The sequence below is a fragment of the Balaenoptera borealis genome, assembly GCF_965194805.1.
Source record: "Balaenoptera borealis genome assembly, chromosome: 1".
In the NCBI taxonomy this organism is placed as follows: Eukaryota; Metazoa; Chordata; class Mammalia; order Artiodactyla; family Balaenopteridae; genus Balaenoptera; species Balaenoptera borealis.
The window spans coordinates 149868256-149888673 of record NC_138860.1 but is presented as its reverse complement, the minus strand read 5'-3'; the positions used below and the strand labels follow the sequence as shown (position 1 = coordinate 149888673).

At 36.5% G+C, this 20418-nt stretch overlaps 1 protein-coding gene across 4 annotated transcripts in view; it reads left to right on the top strand.

Moving 5' to 3' along the window:
* SCP2 (sterol carrier protein 2) overlaps positions 1-20418 on the top strand; it is a 148672-nt gene that overhangs the window by 74821 nt on the left and 53433 nt on the right. For all 4 annotated transcript variants that reach the window (XM_082371265.1, XM_082371266.1, XM_082371267.1 and 1 more), the window contains one exon: positions 20237-20390. In XM_082371265.1, coding sequence (XP_082227391.1) covers positions 20237-20390 — 154 coding nt within the window. The remainder of the gene's footprint in view (positions 1-20236; positions 20391-20418) is intronic.

Sequence of the window (20418 nt, the reverse complement as noted above, 5' to 3'; positions counted from 1 at the left end):
TGCAAAGTGTTGCTGGCACCATTATTGAGTCTTCAAAAGGCTTTTATATTATTCTATCAGACCAACTGCTTCAGGGTGATAGAATACATGGTAAGCCCAGTGCATGCTGTAAGCAGGAGTCCATTCCTGCATTTCATTTATTTAGGCTGTTAAATGAGCTTCTTAATCAGAGAAATATTATGTGGAATACCATGTTGGCAAATCCACCCAGCACAAAGGTCAAGTATAAAACCCTAAGGAGTATAAAAATTAGAGGTGTCGGTGGAGAAGAGACGTTTAAGAATGTTGAGAAGAAATGGTCAGTTATCCAAGGGAGGAGAATGTTTCAGAAGTTAGAGGTCAGGCCAGAAAAGTTAGATGGATGAAGAGTGAAGAGTGTCCTTTGGATTTGGCTATTATCAAGTCATTGGCAACCTTGGAGCAATTTTAGTGAAATGTTTTGCACGGAAGCACATGGGAATTTGGAAAGAATTAGAAGTGAGAAAGTAGCAACAGCAGTGCAGTTAAACTGTTAGGAGCAGTGGCTGTGACTGGAAAGGGATACATAGAGGGTGTACCTCAATTGCAGGTATATGTTCTATATGAATGAAGTCATGGCTTTGATCTTAACCTCTTCACTCTTTTCGGCCTAGTCATTTTATCTGTAAAATAGGAATAAAATATAGTATCTACCTAATAGGGTTGTGCTGTGGATCAAATGAGTAAATATGTGAGTCCCCAAAAGAGAGAAAAAAAACAGTAATTGCTAGTATTCTCTTCCCACCATTCCTACAAAAGAAAGCCAAAATGGATCCAGTTAACTGTTGCTAGTAATAAAGCACTTGTTTGTATCTCAGTATGAAAAATAATTTATAACCATTTCAGGAAAAGAACATTGTTAATTTGTAAAGAAAATAATTTTCCTTCTAGTATGACAGCCTCAAGGCACCAATTTCACTATGTAAATATTGTGCCCAATACTACACAGACATTATTTTAATACTATGCTCTGCCTTTGGTAAATAGACTAACCCTTTTCCTTTATCCCTCAAAAGAATGAGGTCATACTTCAGTGTTGATTTTGTTGCTAATGGTATGTACAGAAGTCAGGGTGATAATAAATATTTCTATGGTATGGCCATTGAAGCCTTAAAGAGTTACAGTTTGCATTTGAGACAGTGATTTAAATTCTCCTCTCAGACAGCTTCCTCACTCTCATATAGGAAACTTCTGTTTTCTTCAGGAGATGAATGTTAGTTGTTGTTATTGACACATAACTTTTTTCTCCTCTGAAAGAACATGTTTTTATTATAATTGACTTGTTGGCCATTCCGAGATATTTTTGTTCTGTCATCCACTAAAACACTCAGAAATAATGATTTGTTGTAACAATATGATTTTTCATATCCATATTCTTTCTCAAAATTGAGGTATAATTTTCATAAAATAAAATGCACAGTTCTAGCAAAAACAGTTGTTTATAGCAGCATTATTCATAGTAGCCAAAAGGTGGAAACAACCCAGATGTCTGTCATCAACTGATGAATGGATAAACAATATGTGGTATATTCATACAGTGGTATATTCTTTGGCCATAAAAGAAATGAAGTAATGATACATGCTACAACATAGATGGACCTTGAAAACATTTTGCTAAGTGAAAGAAGGCAGTCACAAAAGACCTCATATTACATGATTCATTTATATGAAATGTCCAAAATAGGCAAATCTGTAGAAACAGAAAGCAGATTAGTAGTGGCCTAGGATTGGGAGAGATAGCTAAAGAGTATGGAATTTCTTTTTGAGGTAATGAATATGTTCTGAAATTGATTGTGGTGATGGTTGCACTTATCTCTGAATATACTAAAAACCATTGAATTGTAATCTTTAAATGGATGATTGGTTTAGACAATTGTGTACATCCATGTAACTACCAGCCAAAACAAGACATTAGAACATTTCCATCACCCCAGAAAGTTCCATTGTATCTATTTCCAGTAAATCCCCGACTCCCCTCAATCACCTCTCTCTAACTCTCCAACCCTGCCCCCCAACCAAGCTAAGACTTACTGACTTCTATCGTGGTAGATTAGTTTTGCTGATCTTTGAACTTCATATAAAAGGTACAATATAGTATGTATATGTACTCTTTTGTGTCTGGATTCTTTAACTCAGTAGAATGTAAGATTTATCAAAAATTTTCTTGTATCAGGAGTTCATTCTTTTTTATTGCTAAATAGTATTCTATTGTTTAAATATATCAGTTTGTTTACCCATCCTTCTGTTGATGGGCATTTGGGTTCTTTTCTGTTTAGGAGTATTATGAATAAGGATGCTATAAATATTTTTGTACAAGACTATTTGTGGACATACCTTTTGTGTTTTTCTTGGGTTAGTAACTCAGAGTGAAGTTGCTGAGTCATAGGGCAGCATATGTTTAACTTTATAAGAAACTGCCAAATAGTGCTCCAAAGGGTTGTCATATGCTTTTTAATATTATAGCTGGATGACAAATTTTAACATTTTTTTTTTTTTTAGAAATTCACGTTCTTTTTTATTTATTTATTTATGACTGTGTTGGGTCTTCGTTTCTGTGCAAGGGCTTTCTCTAGTTGCGGCAAGCGGGGGCCTCTCACCATCGCGGCCTCTCTTGTTGGGAGCACAGGCTCCAGACGCGCAGGCTCAGTAATTGTGGCTCACGGGCCCAGTTGCTCCGTGGCATGTGGGATCTTCCCAGACCAGGGCTCGAACCCGTGTCCCCTCCATTGGCAGGCAGATTCTCAACCACTGCGCCACCAGGGAAAACCTAACATTTTTTAAATTAGTTTTTAGTGGAGTGTAGTTGACTTACAGTGTTGTGTTAGTTTCTGCTGTACAGCAAAGTGAGTCAGTTATACATATACATATATCCACTCTTTTTTAGATTCTTTTCCCACATAGGTCATCACAGAGTATTGAGTAGAGTTCCCTGTGCTGGACAAATTTTAACATCTAACAAGTATTTGTCTTTCTCCTTAGGTTTAGTTCTATTCCTCAGAGTCAACCCCTTTTAAAATTTCTTTTGTATTTTTCCAAAAATTGTTATGCTTATACAAATACATATGTATATGTGTATTTATAGTCTTTCTGAATGTATGTTTGTATATGTGTATATTTATCACATTATAGACTGCTTTTTTACTTACATCTTAAAATTTTTTCTATATTATCACTTATAGCTAGTCTTTATTCTTTTTAATGCCTGCATAGTATTCTGATTATAAGAAATTTACCTAGTGATTCACATATGGGTAGACATATAGGTTATGTCAAGTTTGTTATTACAAACAATGTTGCACTAGCCATCCTGTGTCTTTGTATACTTTTTCAAGTATACCCATAGGATAAATTCCAAACAGTGGACTTGTCAGAGGATAGTACGTATTTTAAAATGGATGGATATTGCCCCATTTTCTTCAAAAAGATTATACCAATGCACATTCCCAACAACAGTGTATGAGAGTACTTTTTTTTCTACAACCTTGTCAACGTTGGATTTTTAAAAATCAAATGTAAACAATTTTGCCAATCTTGACAGGTCATCCAGTTCTTTCCCCTGGGCACTAAAAAACTAACCTAAAACACCCAGGAAGGTAGAATTTGCCCAATTTTTAAATACTTCAAAGAAAGACTCGTACCTTCTGCAGTATTCTTTGAAAACTCTTTTCAGTATTTGAGTCTACACTGTTGGTAACATTTTCCTCTTATCAGTCTTTGAGGGATAGTGTTTAGTGGTGGTGTAGCATTTTGGGAGGAAAATTTATAAATCTTGATGACTTTATTGGTAGTCTGCATAAAATGAGGAATTACTGAAGAGTAAATGTTTACTTGCTACACACTGAGGATTTGGATATATTTCAAGTAAATTTGACACGTGGCCATTAGCTGTAGCCCAAGAAAGAATTCAGACTCCTGGAAAATATATCAGAATGACAGCTCAGAGTTGTTTAAATATTTTTGCCCTAGTTACTTGGATAACAAACTGCAATAGGATTCTAAGAAAATCAGAAAACAGTCAAGCAAGTGTTTCCAAAACATGTTAAGGTGGGGTGGGGAGGGTTTAAGGTTCTCTTCTACCAATGGTATTCTTTTAATTGTATGATATTGCTACTTTGGTGGGAACTCAGCATTGGAGAATTAGCTTTAAAATTAACTTTCCATGATACTGGTTTCTGATTTTAACTTGTTAAGGTCTGGGTTAGAAAAAGCTTCTAACTTCCATAATGGCACTTATAATAGAAGAAAAAGAGGTTTATGCATTTGAATTGAATGGTCTTTTGTTCATTGTCAGTTTAAAAACATGAATTCCTTTTGGATTTTCCAATTAGAAAAATCACAATAAACCTTAGGGTTATTTTTTTTTGGTTTACTTTGCAATTGTCATACGACAAAAAGCAAATTAGTGTCCAAATAATAGTATCATATCTTATTCCAGTTTTTAAAGTACTTTCACATATATTGTTCAACACATTGAACGTTTGTTTAAAATGAATAAGTAAAATTTGACTTTAGCTCATTTTTAGCCATCTCTGATTTATGAAAATGCATATTAGTGTCTGGGATCTACTGAAAGGGCATGAAAGTGCTTTTGAGATAAAACCCCTAATAAGGGATTGTTGCTTTGAAGCTGAAAGTTGGTTATTTAGTTTGGCCTTTTATATCAATTCAGCCTAGCATTTAGTGCCTTTCCAACGAGGCTTCAACCTCGTTTTCTGTCCTGATCTTCCATTTTTCAATCTGTGAAAGTTCAATAAATGCTTATTGTATGTCTACATTATCATTAGGTGCTGTAGGTAACTGGTATTCAAATATGGTGTCTACTGATGGACTGATTCAGAATCCCCTGTGGCTTTAAAAAATATGTATTCCTGCCCTTCCATTAGAAATTCTGATTCCTAAGCCTGGTTGATCCTAACAGCTTATGTGTTTATAAAGTTCCCCCAAGAGCTTTTCATACACAACCAGGTTTGGGAACTAGGGCTAGGGTACACAAGGTAACCACTGCCCTAAGGAAACATACAAGAGGCAGATAATGTAATACAAATGATTAGAATCCAAGGCAGAATATAGGTGCCTTAGGCAAAGCACAAACCAGAACTATGAAGAAAGGAAAAAGGGAAAGGAGAATGGGAGGGGTGATGATTTACTAAATACCCACCACATGTCAGATTCTTTGCTAGCATTTATATCTAGTTGGGTTTTGGGGGAGGAGATGTAGAAAGAGGAAGCATATTTAAACTAAACTGGACTGTTTGCTTTTTTCAGATGTGTTTAATTCCTTCTCACCTCTACAAACTCTGGCTTTGCTGTTTTCTCAATAATAGCAACAGCCAACACGTATACAGCGCTAATTTCTAGGCACTGTTCTAAGTATTCTTCATGTACAAATGCATTTAATTCTCACATCTATTTTTTTTATATTTTATAAAAGAGGAACGTAGAGGCACAGAGTAACTTGCCCAAAGTCACCAAGGTAGAAAGTAGCAAAACTAGGATTCAAACCCAGGCAGCGTATTTTAGGGTCCAGGCTCTTAACCACTACACGCTACTTCAGTGCCCTTTTCCTCAGTGGAAATGCCCATTTTCAAGGTCGATCTCAAGTGTTATCTATCTTATGAAGCTTTTCCTGATTTCTTGATCCTTTCCATAGATTAATCTTTCCCTTTTCTGAACTCTTGCTATACTTTCTCAGTACTTCTCTTTTGACATATATGCGTGTAGTGCATATTATAATTATTTATGGCCTTTTAAAAAATTTCCTTTGTTTGACTAAGAGCCTGTGAGTGCAGGATCCATATTTCATTTGTCTCTGTACCCTGAACAGTGCCCAATACAAGACGTTGCACATCTAAAGAGGGTTGAATAAATTATTTCTCCTTTAATATCTGAAGGGTGGTATGGGGCAGAGGGGATAAACTTGTTTAGTGTGAGAAGACTTAGGATCATTGGGAAGAATTCATGGGAAGGTAGATTTTGGGCTGTGGCAGGAAAGAAACTTTGTTAATTGTGGTAAAATACACATAACATAAAATTTACCATCTTAACCATTGTAAGTGTACAGGTCAGTGGTATTAAGTACATCTACATTGTTGTGTCACTGTAACCACCATCCATCCATAGAACTCTTTTCAGGTTGCAAAACTGAAGCTCTGTATCCATTAAACAAAAATTTCCCATTCTCTTCTCCCCTCACCCCTGGCAACCACCATCCTACCATCTGTCTACATGATTTTGACTACTCTAAGTACCTCACATAAGTAGAATCGTGCAATTTTTGTTCAGGAAAGAACTTTTTAACATGGCATTTCAAAAATGGAATAGATTGCCTCCTGAGAGCATATATTGCCTGTCACAGAGGCTGTGCATGAGAAATACAAGTTAACAACTTGATGGGAATGTTGTAAGGGGAATTGCCCATCTGTTAGGGCCTTAGATTTGACACACTGTTAGATCCTTCCTAATTCTAAGATGCTCTAATATCCCAAAGGGATGTAATTATGTCTCCTCCTGAATTCACATAGTTCTTAATATTTTTAATGGTACATGTATTATTCTATTGTGTGACTTTTTTTTTTTTTTTACATGTTTCAGTACCTTTAAAGGTATTATAAACTTGGGTTTTAAGGAGTTGGGTGAAAATGAAATGAGAGTAAATGGAATTTTAGCCAGAGGACCTAGCATACTCAAACCATGGCCTGGCTCTTCTTGTACTCTATAAGGGGTCACCAAAAGAAGTACATTCTAGGATGATGACTGATGAAACCTAAATCCAATACTGACTCTAAAAAGTCAGTAAGTCAGTAAGGCCTAAATAACGTTTTACCAAAGTATCTATTTCATCTCTCATCATATCCTAGAGGTCACCTGTCCTCATTCCCGTTGCCCAGAATTTTGCACATTTATCACTGTGTTGTGAGGGGAGGTAAGTTTTATCATTAGACTCTAATGAACACTATTCAGTGCCAGGAGAAACGGAGCCTAAGAGAGAATGTTTACTTTTGATACCTATTGCCAGGTAGAGATAGCTAGGAGCAGGCCCTGGCTTTTATTGCTCCTGACAAGAAAAAGGAAGACAGAGAAGGAATATCGTGCCTATATATCCCATATTTTATTTTCTTATTTTAACAGCTCTTTTGAGGTAAAATCAACATATAATCAGCTGCACATATTTATTTATTATCTTTTTAATAGATCTTTATTGGAGTACAGTTGCTTAACAATACTGTGTCAGTTTCTGCTGCACAAGAAAGTGAATCAGCCATATGCATACACATGTCCCCATATCCCCTTCCTCTTGAACCTCCCTCCCATCCTCCCTGTCCCACCCCTCTAGGTCATCGCAAAGCACCAAGCTGATCTCCCTGTACTATGCTGCTGCTTCCCACCAGCTATCTATTTTACGTTCGGTAGTGTATATATGTCGATGCTACTCTCACTTTGCCCCAGCTTCCCCCTGCCACCCCAAGTCCTCAAGTCCATTCACTATGTCTACCTCTTTATTCCTGCCCTGCAACTAGATTCATCAGTACCTTTTTTTTTTTTAGATTCCATATATATGCGTTAGCATTTGGTATTTGTTTATCTCTTTCTGACTTAACTTCACTCTGTATGACAGATTCTAGGTCCATCCACCTCACTGCAAATAATTCAATTTCATTTCTTTTTATGGCTGAGTAATATTCCATTGTATAGATGTGCCACATCTTCTTTATCCATTCTTCTGTCGCTGGACATTTAGGTTGGCTCCATGTCCTGGCTATTGTAAATAGTGCTGCAATGAACATTGTGGTACATGTCTCTTTTTGAATTGTGGTTTTCTCAGGGTATATGCCCAGTAGTGGGATTGCTGGGTCATATGGTAGTTCTATTTTTAGTTTTTTAAGGAACCTCCATACTGTTTTCCATAGTGGTTGTATCAATTTACATTCCCACCAACAGTGCAGGAGGGTTCCCTTTTCACCACACCCTTTCCAGCATTTATTATTTCTAGATTTTTTGATAATGGCCATTCTGACCGGCATGAGGTGATACCTCATCGTAGTTTTGATTTGAATTTCTCTAATAATTAGTGATGCTGAGTATCTTTTCATGTGCCTCTTGGACATCTGTATGTCTTCCTTGGTGAAATGTCTATTTAGGTCTTCTGCCCATTTTTTAACTGGATATTTGTTTTTTTTGATATTGAGCTGCATGAGCTGTTCATATATTTTGGAGATTAATCCTTTGTCAGTCGCTTCATTTGCAAATATTTTCTCCCATTCTGAGGGTTGTCTTTTTGTCTTGTTTATAGTTTCCTTTGCTGTGCAAAAGCTTTAAAGTTTAATTAAGTCCCATTTGTTTATTTTTGTCTTTATTTCCTTTACTCTAGGAGGTGGGTCAAAAAAGATCTTGCTGTGGTTTATGTCAAAGAGTGTTTTTCCTATGTTTTCCTCTAAGAGTTTATAGTGTCTGGTCTTACATTTAAGTCTTTAATCCATTTTGAGTTTATTTTTGTGTATGGTGTTAGGTAGTGTTCTAATTTCATTCTTTTACATGTAGCTCTCCAGTTTTCCCAGCACCACTTATTGAAGAGGCTGTCTTTTCTCTATTGTATGTACTTGCCTCCTTTGTCGTAAATTAGGTGCCCATATGTGCGTGGGTTTATCTCTGGGCATTCCATCCTGTACCATTGATCTATATTTCTGTTTTTGTGCTAGTACTATACTGTCTTGATTACTGTAGCTTTGTGGTATAGTTTGAAGTCGGGGAGCCTGATTCCTCCAACTCCGTTTTTCTTTCTCAAGATTTCTTTGGCTACCGGGGTCTTTTCTGTCTCCATACAAATTGTAAAATTTTTTGTTCTAATTCTGTGAAGAATGCCATTGGTAGTTTGATAGGGATTGCATTGAATCTGTAGATTGCCTTGGGTAGTATAGTCATTTTCACAATATTCATTCTTCTAATCCAAGAACATGGTATATTTCTCCATCTGTTTATGTCATCTTTGATTTCTTTCATCAGTGTTTTATAGTTTTCTGAGTACAAGTCTTTCACCTCCTTAGGCAGGTTCATTCCTAGGTATTTTATTCCTTTTGCTGTAATGGTAAATGGGAGGGTTTCCTTAATTTCTCTTTCTGATTTTTCATTGTTGGTGTATAGGAATGCCAGAGATTTCTGCACATTAATTTTGTATCCTGCAACCTTACCAAATTCATTGATTAGTTCTAGTAGTTTTCTGGTGGCATCTTTAGGATTCTTTACGTATAGTATCATGTCATCGGCAAACAGTGACAGTTTTACTTCTTCTTTTCCAATTTGTATTCCTTTTATTTCTTTTTCTTCTCTGATTGCTGTGGCTAGGATTTCCAAAACTATGTTGAACAAGAGTGGCGAGAGTGGACATCCTTGTCTTATTCCTGATCTTAGTGGAAAAGATCTCAGTTTTTCACCATTGAGTATGATGCTTGCTGTGGGTTTGTCATATATGACCTTTATTATGTTGAGGTAGGTTCCTTCTATGCCCACTTTCTGGAGAGTTTTTATCATAAATGGGTGTTGAATTTTGTCAAAAGCTTTTTCTGCATCTATTTAGATGGTCATATGGTTTTTATTCCTTTATTTGTTAATGTGGTGTATCACATTGATTGATTTGCGTATATTGAAGAATCCTTGCTTCCCTGGGATAAATCCCACTTGATCATGATGTATGATCCTTTGGAATGCTGTTGGATTCTGTTTGCTAGTATTTTGTTGAGGATTTTTGCATCTATGTTCATCAGTGATATTGGCCTGTAGTTTTCTTTCTTTGTGACATCTTTGTCTGGTTTTGGTATCAGGGTGATGGTGGCTTCGTAGAATGAATTTGGGAGTGTTTCTCCCTCTGCAATATTTTGGAAGAGTTTGAGAAGGATCGGTGTTAGCTCTTCTCTAAATGTTTGATAGAATTTACCTGTGAAACCATCTGGCCCTGGACTTTTGTTTGTTGGAAGATTTTTAATTACGGTTTCAATTTCATTACTTGTGATAGGTCTGTTTATATTTTCTAATTCTTGCTGGTTCAGTCTTGGAAAATTGTAGCTTTCCAAGAATTTGTCCATTTCTTCATGGTTGTCCATTTTATTGGCATATAGTTGTTTGTAGTAGTCTCTTACAATCCCTTGTATTTCTGCGGTGTCAGTTGTGATTTCTCCTTCATTTCTAATTTTATTGATTTGTCTCCTCTCCTTTTTTTTCTTGATGAGTCTGGCTAAGGTTTATCAATTTTGTTTATCTTCTCAAAGATAAACAGAAAAAGCACCAGCTTTTAGTTTTATTGATCTTTGCTAATGTTTTCTTCGTTTCTATTTCATTTATTTCTGCTCTGATCTTTATGATTTCTTTCCTTCTCCTGACTTTGGGTTTTCTTTCTTCTTCTTTCTCTAGTTGTTTTAAGTGTAGGGTTAGATTGTTTATTTGAGATTTTTCTTGTTTCCTGAGGTGAGATTGAATTGCTATAAACTTCCCTCTTAGAACTGCTTTTGCTGCGTCCCATAGGTTTTGGGTCATTGTGTTTTTGTTGTCATTTGTTTTTATGTATTTTTTATTTCTTCTTTGATTTCTTCAGTGATCTCTTGGTTATTTAGTAGTGCACTGTTTAGCCACCATGTATTTGTGTTTTTTACAGTTTTTTTTCCTGTAATTGATTTCCAATTTCATAGTGCTGTGGTCAGAAAAGATGCTTGATACAATTTCAATTACCTTAAATTTTCCGAGGATTGATTTGTGACCCAAGATGTGATTAATCTGGAGAATGTTCCATGTGCACTTTAGAAGAAAGTGTATTCTGCCACTTTTGGGTGGAATGTTCTATAAATATCAATTAAATCTGTCTGGTCTATTGTGTCATTTAAAGCTTGTGTTTCCTTATTTATTTTCATTTTGGATGATCTGTCCATTGGTGCAAGTGGGGTGTTAAAGACTCCTACTATGATTGTGTTACTATCGATTTCCCCTTTTATGGCTGTTAGCATTTGCCTTATGTATTGAGGTACTCCTATGTTGGGTGCATAAACGTTTATAATTGTTATATCTTCTTCTTGGATTGATCCTTTGATCATTATGTGGTGTCCCTACTTATCTCTTGTAACAGTCTTTATTTTAAAGTCTATTTCATCTGATAGGAGTATTGCTACTTCCACTTTCTTTTGATTTCCATTTGCGTAGAATATGTTTTTCCATCCCTTCACTTTCAGTCTGTATGTGTCCCTAGGTCTGAAGTGGGTCTCTTGTAGACAGCATATATATGGGTCTTGTTTTTGTATGCATACAGCCAGTCTGTGTCTTTTGGTTGGGGCATTTAATCCATTTACATTCAAGGTTATTATCTATATGTATGTTCCTATTACCATTTTCTTAATTGTTTTGGGTTTGTTTTTGTGGGTCTTTTTCTTCTCTTGTATTTCCAGCCTAGAGAAGTTCCTTTAGCATTTGTTGTAAAGCTGGTTTGGTGGTGCTGAATTCTCTTAGCATTTGCTTGTCTGAAAAGCTTTTGACTTCTCCATCGAATCTGAATGAGATCCTTGCTGGGTAGAGTAATCTTGGTTGTAGGTTTTTCTCTTTTATCACTTTAGGTATATCCTGCCACTCCCTTCTGGCCTGCAGAGTTTCCGCTGAAAAATCAGCTGTTATTAACCTTATGGGGATTCCTTTGTATGTTATTTTTTTGTTTTTCCCTTGCTGCTTTTAATATTTTTTCTTTGAATGTAATTTTTGTTAGTTTGATTAATAGGTGTCTTGGTGTATTTTTCCTAGGGTTTATCCTGTATGGGACTCTCTGTGCTTCCTGGACTTGGGTGACTGTTTCCTCTCCCATGTTAGGGAAGTTTTCGACTATAATCTCTTCAAATATTTTCTCTTTCTTTTTCTCTTCTTCTTCTGGGACCCCTATAATTCGAATGTTGGTGCATTTAATGTTGTCCCAGAGGTCTCTGAGACTGTCCTCAGTTCTTTTCATTCTTTTTTTCTTTATTCTGCTCCTCAGCAGTTACTTCCAGCATTTTGTCTTCCAGCTCACTTACCCTTTCTTCTGCCTCAGTTATTCTGTTATTGATTCCTTCTAGTATTTTTCATTTCAGTTATTGTGTTGTTCATCTCTGTTTGTTTGTTCTTTAGTTCTTCTAGATCTTTGTTAAACATCTCTTGTATTTTCTCAGTCTGTGCCTCCATTCTGTTTCCAAGATTCTGGATCATCTTTACTATCATTACTCTGAGTTCTTTTTCAGGTAGGTTGCCTATTTCCTCTTCATTTATTTGGTCTTGTAGGTTTTTACCTTGCTCATTCATCTGTGCCATATTTTTTTGCCATCTCATTTTTTTTTTTTTTTTTTAATGAGTGGGATTGTGTTCCTGTCTTAATGGTTGTTTTGCTTGAGGCGTCCGACACTGGAGTTTGTAGGCTGTTGGGTAGAGCTGGGTCTTGGTGCTGAGATGAGGAACTCCATGAGACCTCACTCTGATGAATATTCCCTGGGGTCTGAGGTTCTCTGTTAGTCCAGTGGTTCGGATTCAGAGCTCCCACCGGAAGAGCTTCGGCCCGACCCCTGGCTTGTGAACCAAGATCCTGCAAGCCACGTGGGGTGGCAAAAAAAAAAAGAACAATAACAGAGTAAAAAATAAAATTAGATTAGGAAGCTAACAAGTATGTTAGAAAGAATATAAAAATAAAAAATATAGATGAATCAACAACCGGAAGGTATATCAGTACCCAATAGTAAAAAAGAGGAGGAGGGAAAAGAAAAGAATAAAAAGGGGGGAAAGGCATTGGCTGTGGAGGGCGGGGCCTAAGCAAGGGTGAGGTTTGGGCAGTGGGCAGGACCTATGCTTAGGACCCAGAGGGCTGGAAAGGCCCTGGGGAATGTGGGGGGTGGGGCTTAGGCTCAAGGAACAGAAGGGGTCCAGGCGTGTCCCCCACCCCTGGTCTCAGAGGGTAGGGGACCTCAGCTGGGAGCCCAACAGGCTTCCTGGGTTCGAGTGGGTGGGGCGTTTGCCCCTTGGGTCTGGGAAGGGCCCTCCCGCCTGCCTCTCCTTATCTCCCTGGCCTCCTTCCTATGCTCCCAAGGACCCACACAGCCTGGAGGGGGCTTTGGAGGGCAGGGGACCAGCCTGGGAGCTCAGCAGGCTCCCCGGGCCCCAGTGGGCAGGGCAATCATCCTCTGCTCCTCTCCCCATTCTCCCGGATGACTCCTCCCACCTGCCTCTCCTGATCTTCCCAGCCTCAGGGTCACTGATCCTGTCTGGCCTCCAGTTCTCCCCACTCAGTCCGCCTACATCCTACCAGTTCACTTTGGGGTTCCTCCCGTCTCCTTGGGCGTCAGAGTCCCCCACCAGCAGCTGGCAGGTGCCCTAGTTGTGGGGAGACACTAACTCCGCGTCTTCCCACACTGCCATCTTCAACTGCACATATTTAAAATGTACAATTTAATAAGTTTGACATATATATCCACCTGTTAAACCATCACCATAGTCAAGATAGTGAACATGTCCATCAACCCCAAAAGTTTTGTCATATATACATCTTTGTAATCCCTCCCTCCAACTATTTCCCACCCCGCATCCCAAAGCAGTGTTTTCTGTCACTATAGATTAATTTGCATTTTCTAGAGTTTTGTATAAATGGAATTCTACAGTATGTTATTTTTCTTTTTGTCTGCCTGAGATTTGTCCATATTTTTGCATGTATCGATAGTTCATTCCTTTTTATTGCTGAGTAGTATTCCACTGTATGGATATATCATGTTTATTGTTGATGGACATTTGGGTTGTTTCTAGTTTTTGGCTATTACAAATAAAGCTACTGTGAACATTCATGTGTAAATCTTTGTATAAACACAGATTATATTTTCTCTTGTGTAAATACTTAGGAGTGGAATGACTGGATCATATGCCAGGTGTAGGTTTAACTTCTAAGAAACTGTCAAACTGAGGACTTCCCTGGTGGTCCAGTGGGTAAGACTCCATGCTATCAATGCAGGGGGCCCGGGTTCGATCCCTGGTCGGAGAACTAGATCCTGCATGCATGCCCCAACTAAGAAGTCCACATGCTGCAACTAAAGGATCCCGCATGCTGCAACTAAGACCCGGCACAGCCAAAATAAGTAAATTAATTTAAAAAGACAACAAAATAAGAAACTGTCAAACTGATTTCCAAAGTGGTCATACTGTTTCACCTTCCCACCAGCAGTGTATGAGAGTTCTAGTTCTTCCACATCCTCGTCAGCACTTGGTATGGTCAGCTTTTTAAATTTTAGCCATTCTAATCAGTATGTAGTGGCATCTTCTTGTGGTTTTAATTTGCATTTTCCTACTGGCTAATGATGTTAAACAGTTTTTTATGTGCTTATTTGTCATCTGTATATCTTTTTCGATGAGTTTTGAGAGTTCTTTATATATCCTGTATACAAGTTCTTTACCAAATATATGCTTTGCAAAGATTTTCTCCCAGTCTGTGACTTTCCTTTTCATTCTCTTACTAGTGTCTTTTAAAGAGCAGAAGTTTTTAATTATGGTTAAGTCCTGTCTAAGACATCTTTGTCTAACCCTGGGTCACAAAGATCTTTTCCTATGTTTTCTCCTAGATGTTTTATACTTTAATAAGCCTTACATTTAGATCTGTGACCCATTTTGAATTAATTTTTATGTATGGCACAAAGTATGGATCCAAGTCCATTTTTTACATATGGATTTCCTGTTGTTGGAGTGCCACTTATTTATCTATGCTTTGTCCACTGCACTGCCTTTATCAAAAATCAGTTGTTCATAAATATGTGGGCATTATTTGTGGTCTGTCTTTTCTGTCCAGTTAATCTATGTGTCTGTCTTTACATGAGTACCATACTGTTTTGATTACTTTACCTTTATAATTGTTCTTGATATTAGGTAGCCTTAGCCCTCCAACTTAATTCTTCTTTTTTAGAGTTGTTTGGCTATTCTAGCTCCTTTGTATTTTTATAGAAATTTTAGAATCAGCTTGTTGATTTCTACAAAAAATTCTCCTGGGATTTTTATTAGGATTATGTTGAATGTATAGATTTATCTGGGGGAGAATTGAGATTCAAACAATAGTGAATCTTCTGACTCATAAACAAAATATATGTCTCCATTTATTTACTTAAAAAAGTCTTTAACTTTTTTCAGAAATATATTATAGTTTTCACTGTACAGGTCTTGCACATATTTGTCAGATTATGGGGTAAATACTTAGGGGTAAATATGTGTCAGATTTACCCCTAAGTATTTCATATTTTTGATGCTATTGTGAATGGTATTTTTTCAGTTTCAAGTTTTCATTGCTAGTATGTAGAAATACAGTCAATTTTTGTTTAGTCATCTTATAGCCTTGCTAAAACTCACTTATTAATGCTAGTAGTTGTTTAAAAACTGCATGAGGTTTTCTATATAGACAATCATACTGTCTGTGAATAAAGACAGTTTTATGTTTTCCCCTTTATCTTCATGAAATGGCCTTCTTTGCTCTGGCAAGTCTTTGCTCTGAAATCTACTTTGGCTGATTTAATATGGCCACTCCAGCTTTCAAATTTTAACTAGTGCTAACATGGCAAATCTTTTTCTATCTTTTTAGTTTTAACCTATTTGTGATTTTATATTTAAAGTGCATTGGCAGCATTTAGTTGGGTCTTGTTTTTTTTCTCCACACTGACCATCTCTGTCTTTGATTGGGGTGTTTAGGCTATTTATATTTGATGTGATTATTAGTATGGCTATTTGTGTTCTCTTTGTCCCAGCTGTTATTTATTCCCATTTCTCTCTTTTTATCATCCTACTTTTGGATTATTTTTTATTTCTCCATTTTACCTTTACTATCATAGCCTATCTTCAAGTGTTATTATACGAGTTCACTAATAGTAAAAGAACCTTACAACAGTATACTTCCATTTCTCCTGTCCAGGCCTTATAATACTGTAGTTGTAAATTTTTCTTTTACATATGTTTTAAACCCCACAAGAAATTATTTTTGTTTAAATAATCAGTTATCTCCTAAAGAGATTAAACAATAAGAAAACCTTATCTATTTAAGGTTAATGTAGTTACCACTTCATTCCTTTGTGTAAATTCATATTTCCATCTGCTATCATTTTCTTACTGCCTAAAGGATTTCCTTTAACATTTATAGTGTGGGTGTTACAGTATGGTGATGAATTCTTTCAGCTTATTTTGTCTGAAAATATCCTTGTTACTTTTGTTCTTGAAATATATTGTACATTTGATAGCATACTAGGTTGATAATTTTGTAACTTTTGGAGGGAAAAACTGATCTTAATAAATGTGCATTTTTCAGTGTATGCTGAGTCCGTTAACGCTTTTTGCTCTTTAAAGCTCAACAAATCTTTGCTTTCTCAAAAAGCCAGGCTCCAACAATAGAAAAACTGGCTTTTTAATCTGTTTATGCTAAGGTCTTTAGATGTCTAATTTGAAACTAAAGCTAAATTATGACTTTTTTGTACTTGACTGCTTAATGGTGTAGGGAGAGTTATGGGTTCAAGGAAGCAAGAGGAAGAAAAGACCTCGGGTAATATCTCAAGATATTATTCTCTGTAGTTTTTCCATTCTGTGGCTTTCCATAGCACTTAGTACTTATCTTTATTAGCACTTCATATTACACTGTGAATTCTTTGTATCTTCAATACTTAATGGAGTGCTTGATACATGTTTGAATAGTTTATTTTCAGTAGCAACCAGACTATATAACTATGTAGCTGAGTCCTAGGCTAATTATTTTTATATAAAAAGATTGACCAACATCTTGTTAGGAAATTTTTGCAGCAAGATGGTAGTAAAATGAAGTAACAAGGTTAAACATTTTTTTTTCCCTTCATAAGAGACTTTAAGAAGGACATTACTGTTTGAATATACTACTTTGACAGGATGCCCATTCCTATGTCCCTCCACAGTTTATAAGTATGTCATGTTCATGTTTGATAGTTTATTTTTTTTCCAAGGAGAGGAAAAATACGGTCTTTAATTCAGTGCCAGAAGTTATCCAAGGAAGGAAAAATTTTAAAAAGTGTTGCCCATATAGTTTATGCTTTCATAACTATCTTCTGCGTCTTCTTGGCAGGTAGATTTCTGAGGCCAAATTTGACTTCCACCTTCACAAATCTAGATTCTAGAAATGCAAGAAATGCCAGGTTATTCTGAAAGCAGATAACCAGAAAGCTCATATAATCAATATGTTTTCTCACTGTCGTCTTTTGTTAAAAGTGAATAAATAAGTTAACATGGATCTTTATTCCCTCCCTCCCTTCTTCCTTTTTTTGCCACATGTGAGTTAAGCAAATCATGAGTAGAGATTTAACACAGTGTACCACATCTTCTACAGTATCAGTGGTGTGGTGTGACTGAGATTATTGCAAAATCTGGTGCTTCCAGTACATTCATGTTCTCTCTCTCTCCCTCCTTCTCTCCCCCTCACTCTCTCCCTTTCTGCCTGCCTCCCTCCCCCAACTCCCTCTCTCCCTCTTCACCCCCTTCTCTCTCACTCTCACTGGCTGTCTTGAGCACTCTCTAGCCTTATTCACTTAACTTTCTATTCCTTAAGCAGGCTGTGTACCTTTATATGCCTATCTTATTTATTAGATCTTCTGAGCCTTGAGCAGTGTCAGCACATATTAGGCATTCAGTAAATATTTGTTGGATGGATGGGTAGATGAATATCTAAAGGGTTCCTTGCATTTTTACTAAGATTATGTCATAAACATTTTCCTAAATTATTAAAATTTTTGTATACATCATTTTAAATAGGAACATAGTACTTTGTCATCTGGATAGATCATAATTTATATAACTGTTCCCCAGTTATTTCACTTGTAGATTATCTAGTTTTTCACTGTTCTAAGAATGTGATAAACAGATAGCTTTGTGTGTAAGACTTTTCCTATGCTTGATTATTTCCATAGAATGGTTTTCAAGGCATTTTAAATGCTCTTAATAATTTTGTACATTGCTTTCCAAAAAGGTTGTACCAGTTTGAACTTTTACCCTTACTGTTTGAAGGTGGCTGTCATGCCATGGTCTCCCCAGCATTGATTAGTTCCATGTTTAAACATCCTGACCAATGTGATTGGTTAAAACAGTATCTTTCTATTTGATCAAGGTAAAGTTGAGTATTTTTCTCAAATATTTGTAAACTATGTATATTTACTCTTTGGGGAAGAGAACTAGCCTTATTTCCCCACCCACGTATACATAAGACCAGTCTGAATACTTTTTTTGGTCTTATGTATTCATAAATGTTTAAGCTTTTTGTATGGCAGATTTCAAGTAAAGCTGATTGCCCCAAAGTTTGGATATATTAGTAGAATTATTCACTTTGACCTTAATATTCAAAATGTTGACAATTCAAAAAATCATTACAAGATGTAGAATTACCTATTTTAAAACAGTGTTTAAAATATATATTCTGTAAAAATATGAAGACATTGCTTAGAAAGGAGAAATGGCAGTTAAATTTCTTGAGAAGGTTGGTGTTATACAGAAAACTGTCATAGGTATTCGGGAATCAGATGTTGTGATTGGGGGTGTGGGTGGAAGAACAGACATTATAGGTAGACTGGTTTGCTCTGCCTCCAGGACAATGAAACCAGTCTATCCTACATTCTTAACTAAGCTATCCTTGAATAGCTGGTGTGGGAGAAAAACAAATGTAAATCAGGAGACTTGGCTTCTAATCTCAACTCTGGAATTAGCCTGCTTTGTGACCATTCACAAATTACTTAATCTTACAGTTTCTCATTGCTACCTTTGTATCTAAGCAAGGGCTCCTGTGCCCTTGGCTTGGAGCAGAAAGCAAACTCTGATAGTGGGTGTTTGCAGCAAAGTAAGGGTTTATTTGCAGGGCGCCAAGAAAGGGAGTGGGAGACAAGTCTCAGATCCACTCCATCTTGGTCTTTGAGTTAGGGATGTTTTAAAGGGGAAGAACAAGGAAACTGGAATTAATCATCGTCTCAAGACATTTCTGTGACATTTCTTTTTTTTTTTTTTCATTATTGAACACGTGTATTTTTTTTATTAATTAATTTTTATTGGAGTATAGTTGATTTACAATGTTGTATTAGTTTCTGCTGTACAGCAGAGTGAATCAGTTATACATATACATATATCCACTCTTTTTTAGATTCTTTTCCCATATAGGTCATTACAGAGTATTGAGTAGAGTGCTATACAGTAGGTTCTTATTAGTTATCTATTTTATATATAGTAGTAGTGTATATATGTGTGACATTTCTTAATCATGGTTTTGGGAGTCAAAATGTGTCTGGTTTATGATTCTCTGGCCAGGTGGTCCATGGCTCTGGGGGTTGTGAGCTCATCTTGCCTGGAAAAACAACTTGAGTTTGTATGATGGTATCTACAACAGCAATTTTAATACTGCAATTAAACAGTATTAAACTGTTGGATATTAAGTGGATATAACAGCAATTTTAATGATGTTATTAACAGCAGCAATCTTAGTCAACTGACTCTGATTAATTAGTGTTCAGTTAGCACAGGATTGAGGGGACAAGAAAGGGATTGAGGTCAGAGGAGACAAGTAAGGGAATAAAGTTTTGGATAGAGAGATTAATCATAAACTCGGTAAGGGAACTCAGTTTTAGGGGGGGCTTGGTTTCAACATTATTTAGTTCTCTCCAGCTCTAAAAATCTCTGATTTTATTATCCAGAGGACAAAATGCTATTTTTGTGAATCCAGTGCTATTTTTGGAATAGCTGTGAATAGGTCTAGAAAACATTCTTTCTAGGAACTTTTTGAGGAGAATAATAGGAAAATTTCCCATACCAGCTAAATATTTTAGGGAAAGTCAACTCCCAAGTCCTAGATTATATTCTTTTGATACATTAAAAATGGTAAAATTAAATTATTTTTATGCTGTTTTGCCTCAGCCACAGAACGGTATATTCAGTGTTTTCTCTTTCAACATTGCCAAAAAATGGCAGGTTGGATAAATTTAAAGAGCACAAGGAATTTCTGAAGCCTGAATATTGTCTAAATACAGAGATTACTTAGGGAGAAAAAATAGCTAGCTGCAAAAACCCTCCAGGCTTTTAAGAGAAGTTCTTACTTAGGCAGACGTCGTCTTGGCTGAATAAAATGGTTTAGTTAAAAGTCACAATTAAACGTTAGCCCTTGTCTACCTTTAGCTTTCTAAACCAACGGAATCTGACTGTTCTGCGTTCGATTTGTTAGGTCTGGCTCAGTGCGCTGAACTCTGCTGGCAGCTGAGAGGGGAAGCCGGAAAAAGGCAAGTTCCTGGTGCAAAGGTTGCTCTGCAGCATAATTTAGGCCTCGGAGGAGCAGTAGTTGTCACGCTGTACAAGATGGGTTTTCCTGAAGCTGCCAGGTAAGTGACATTATGGGTTTTGTCTGGC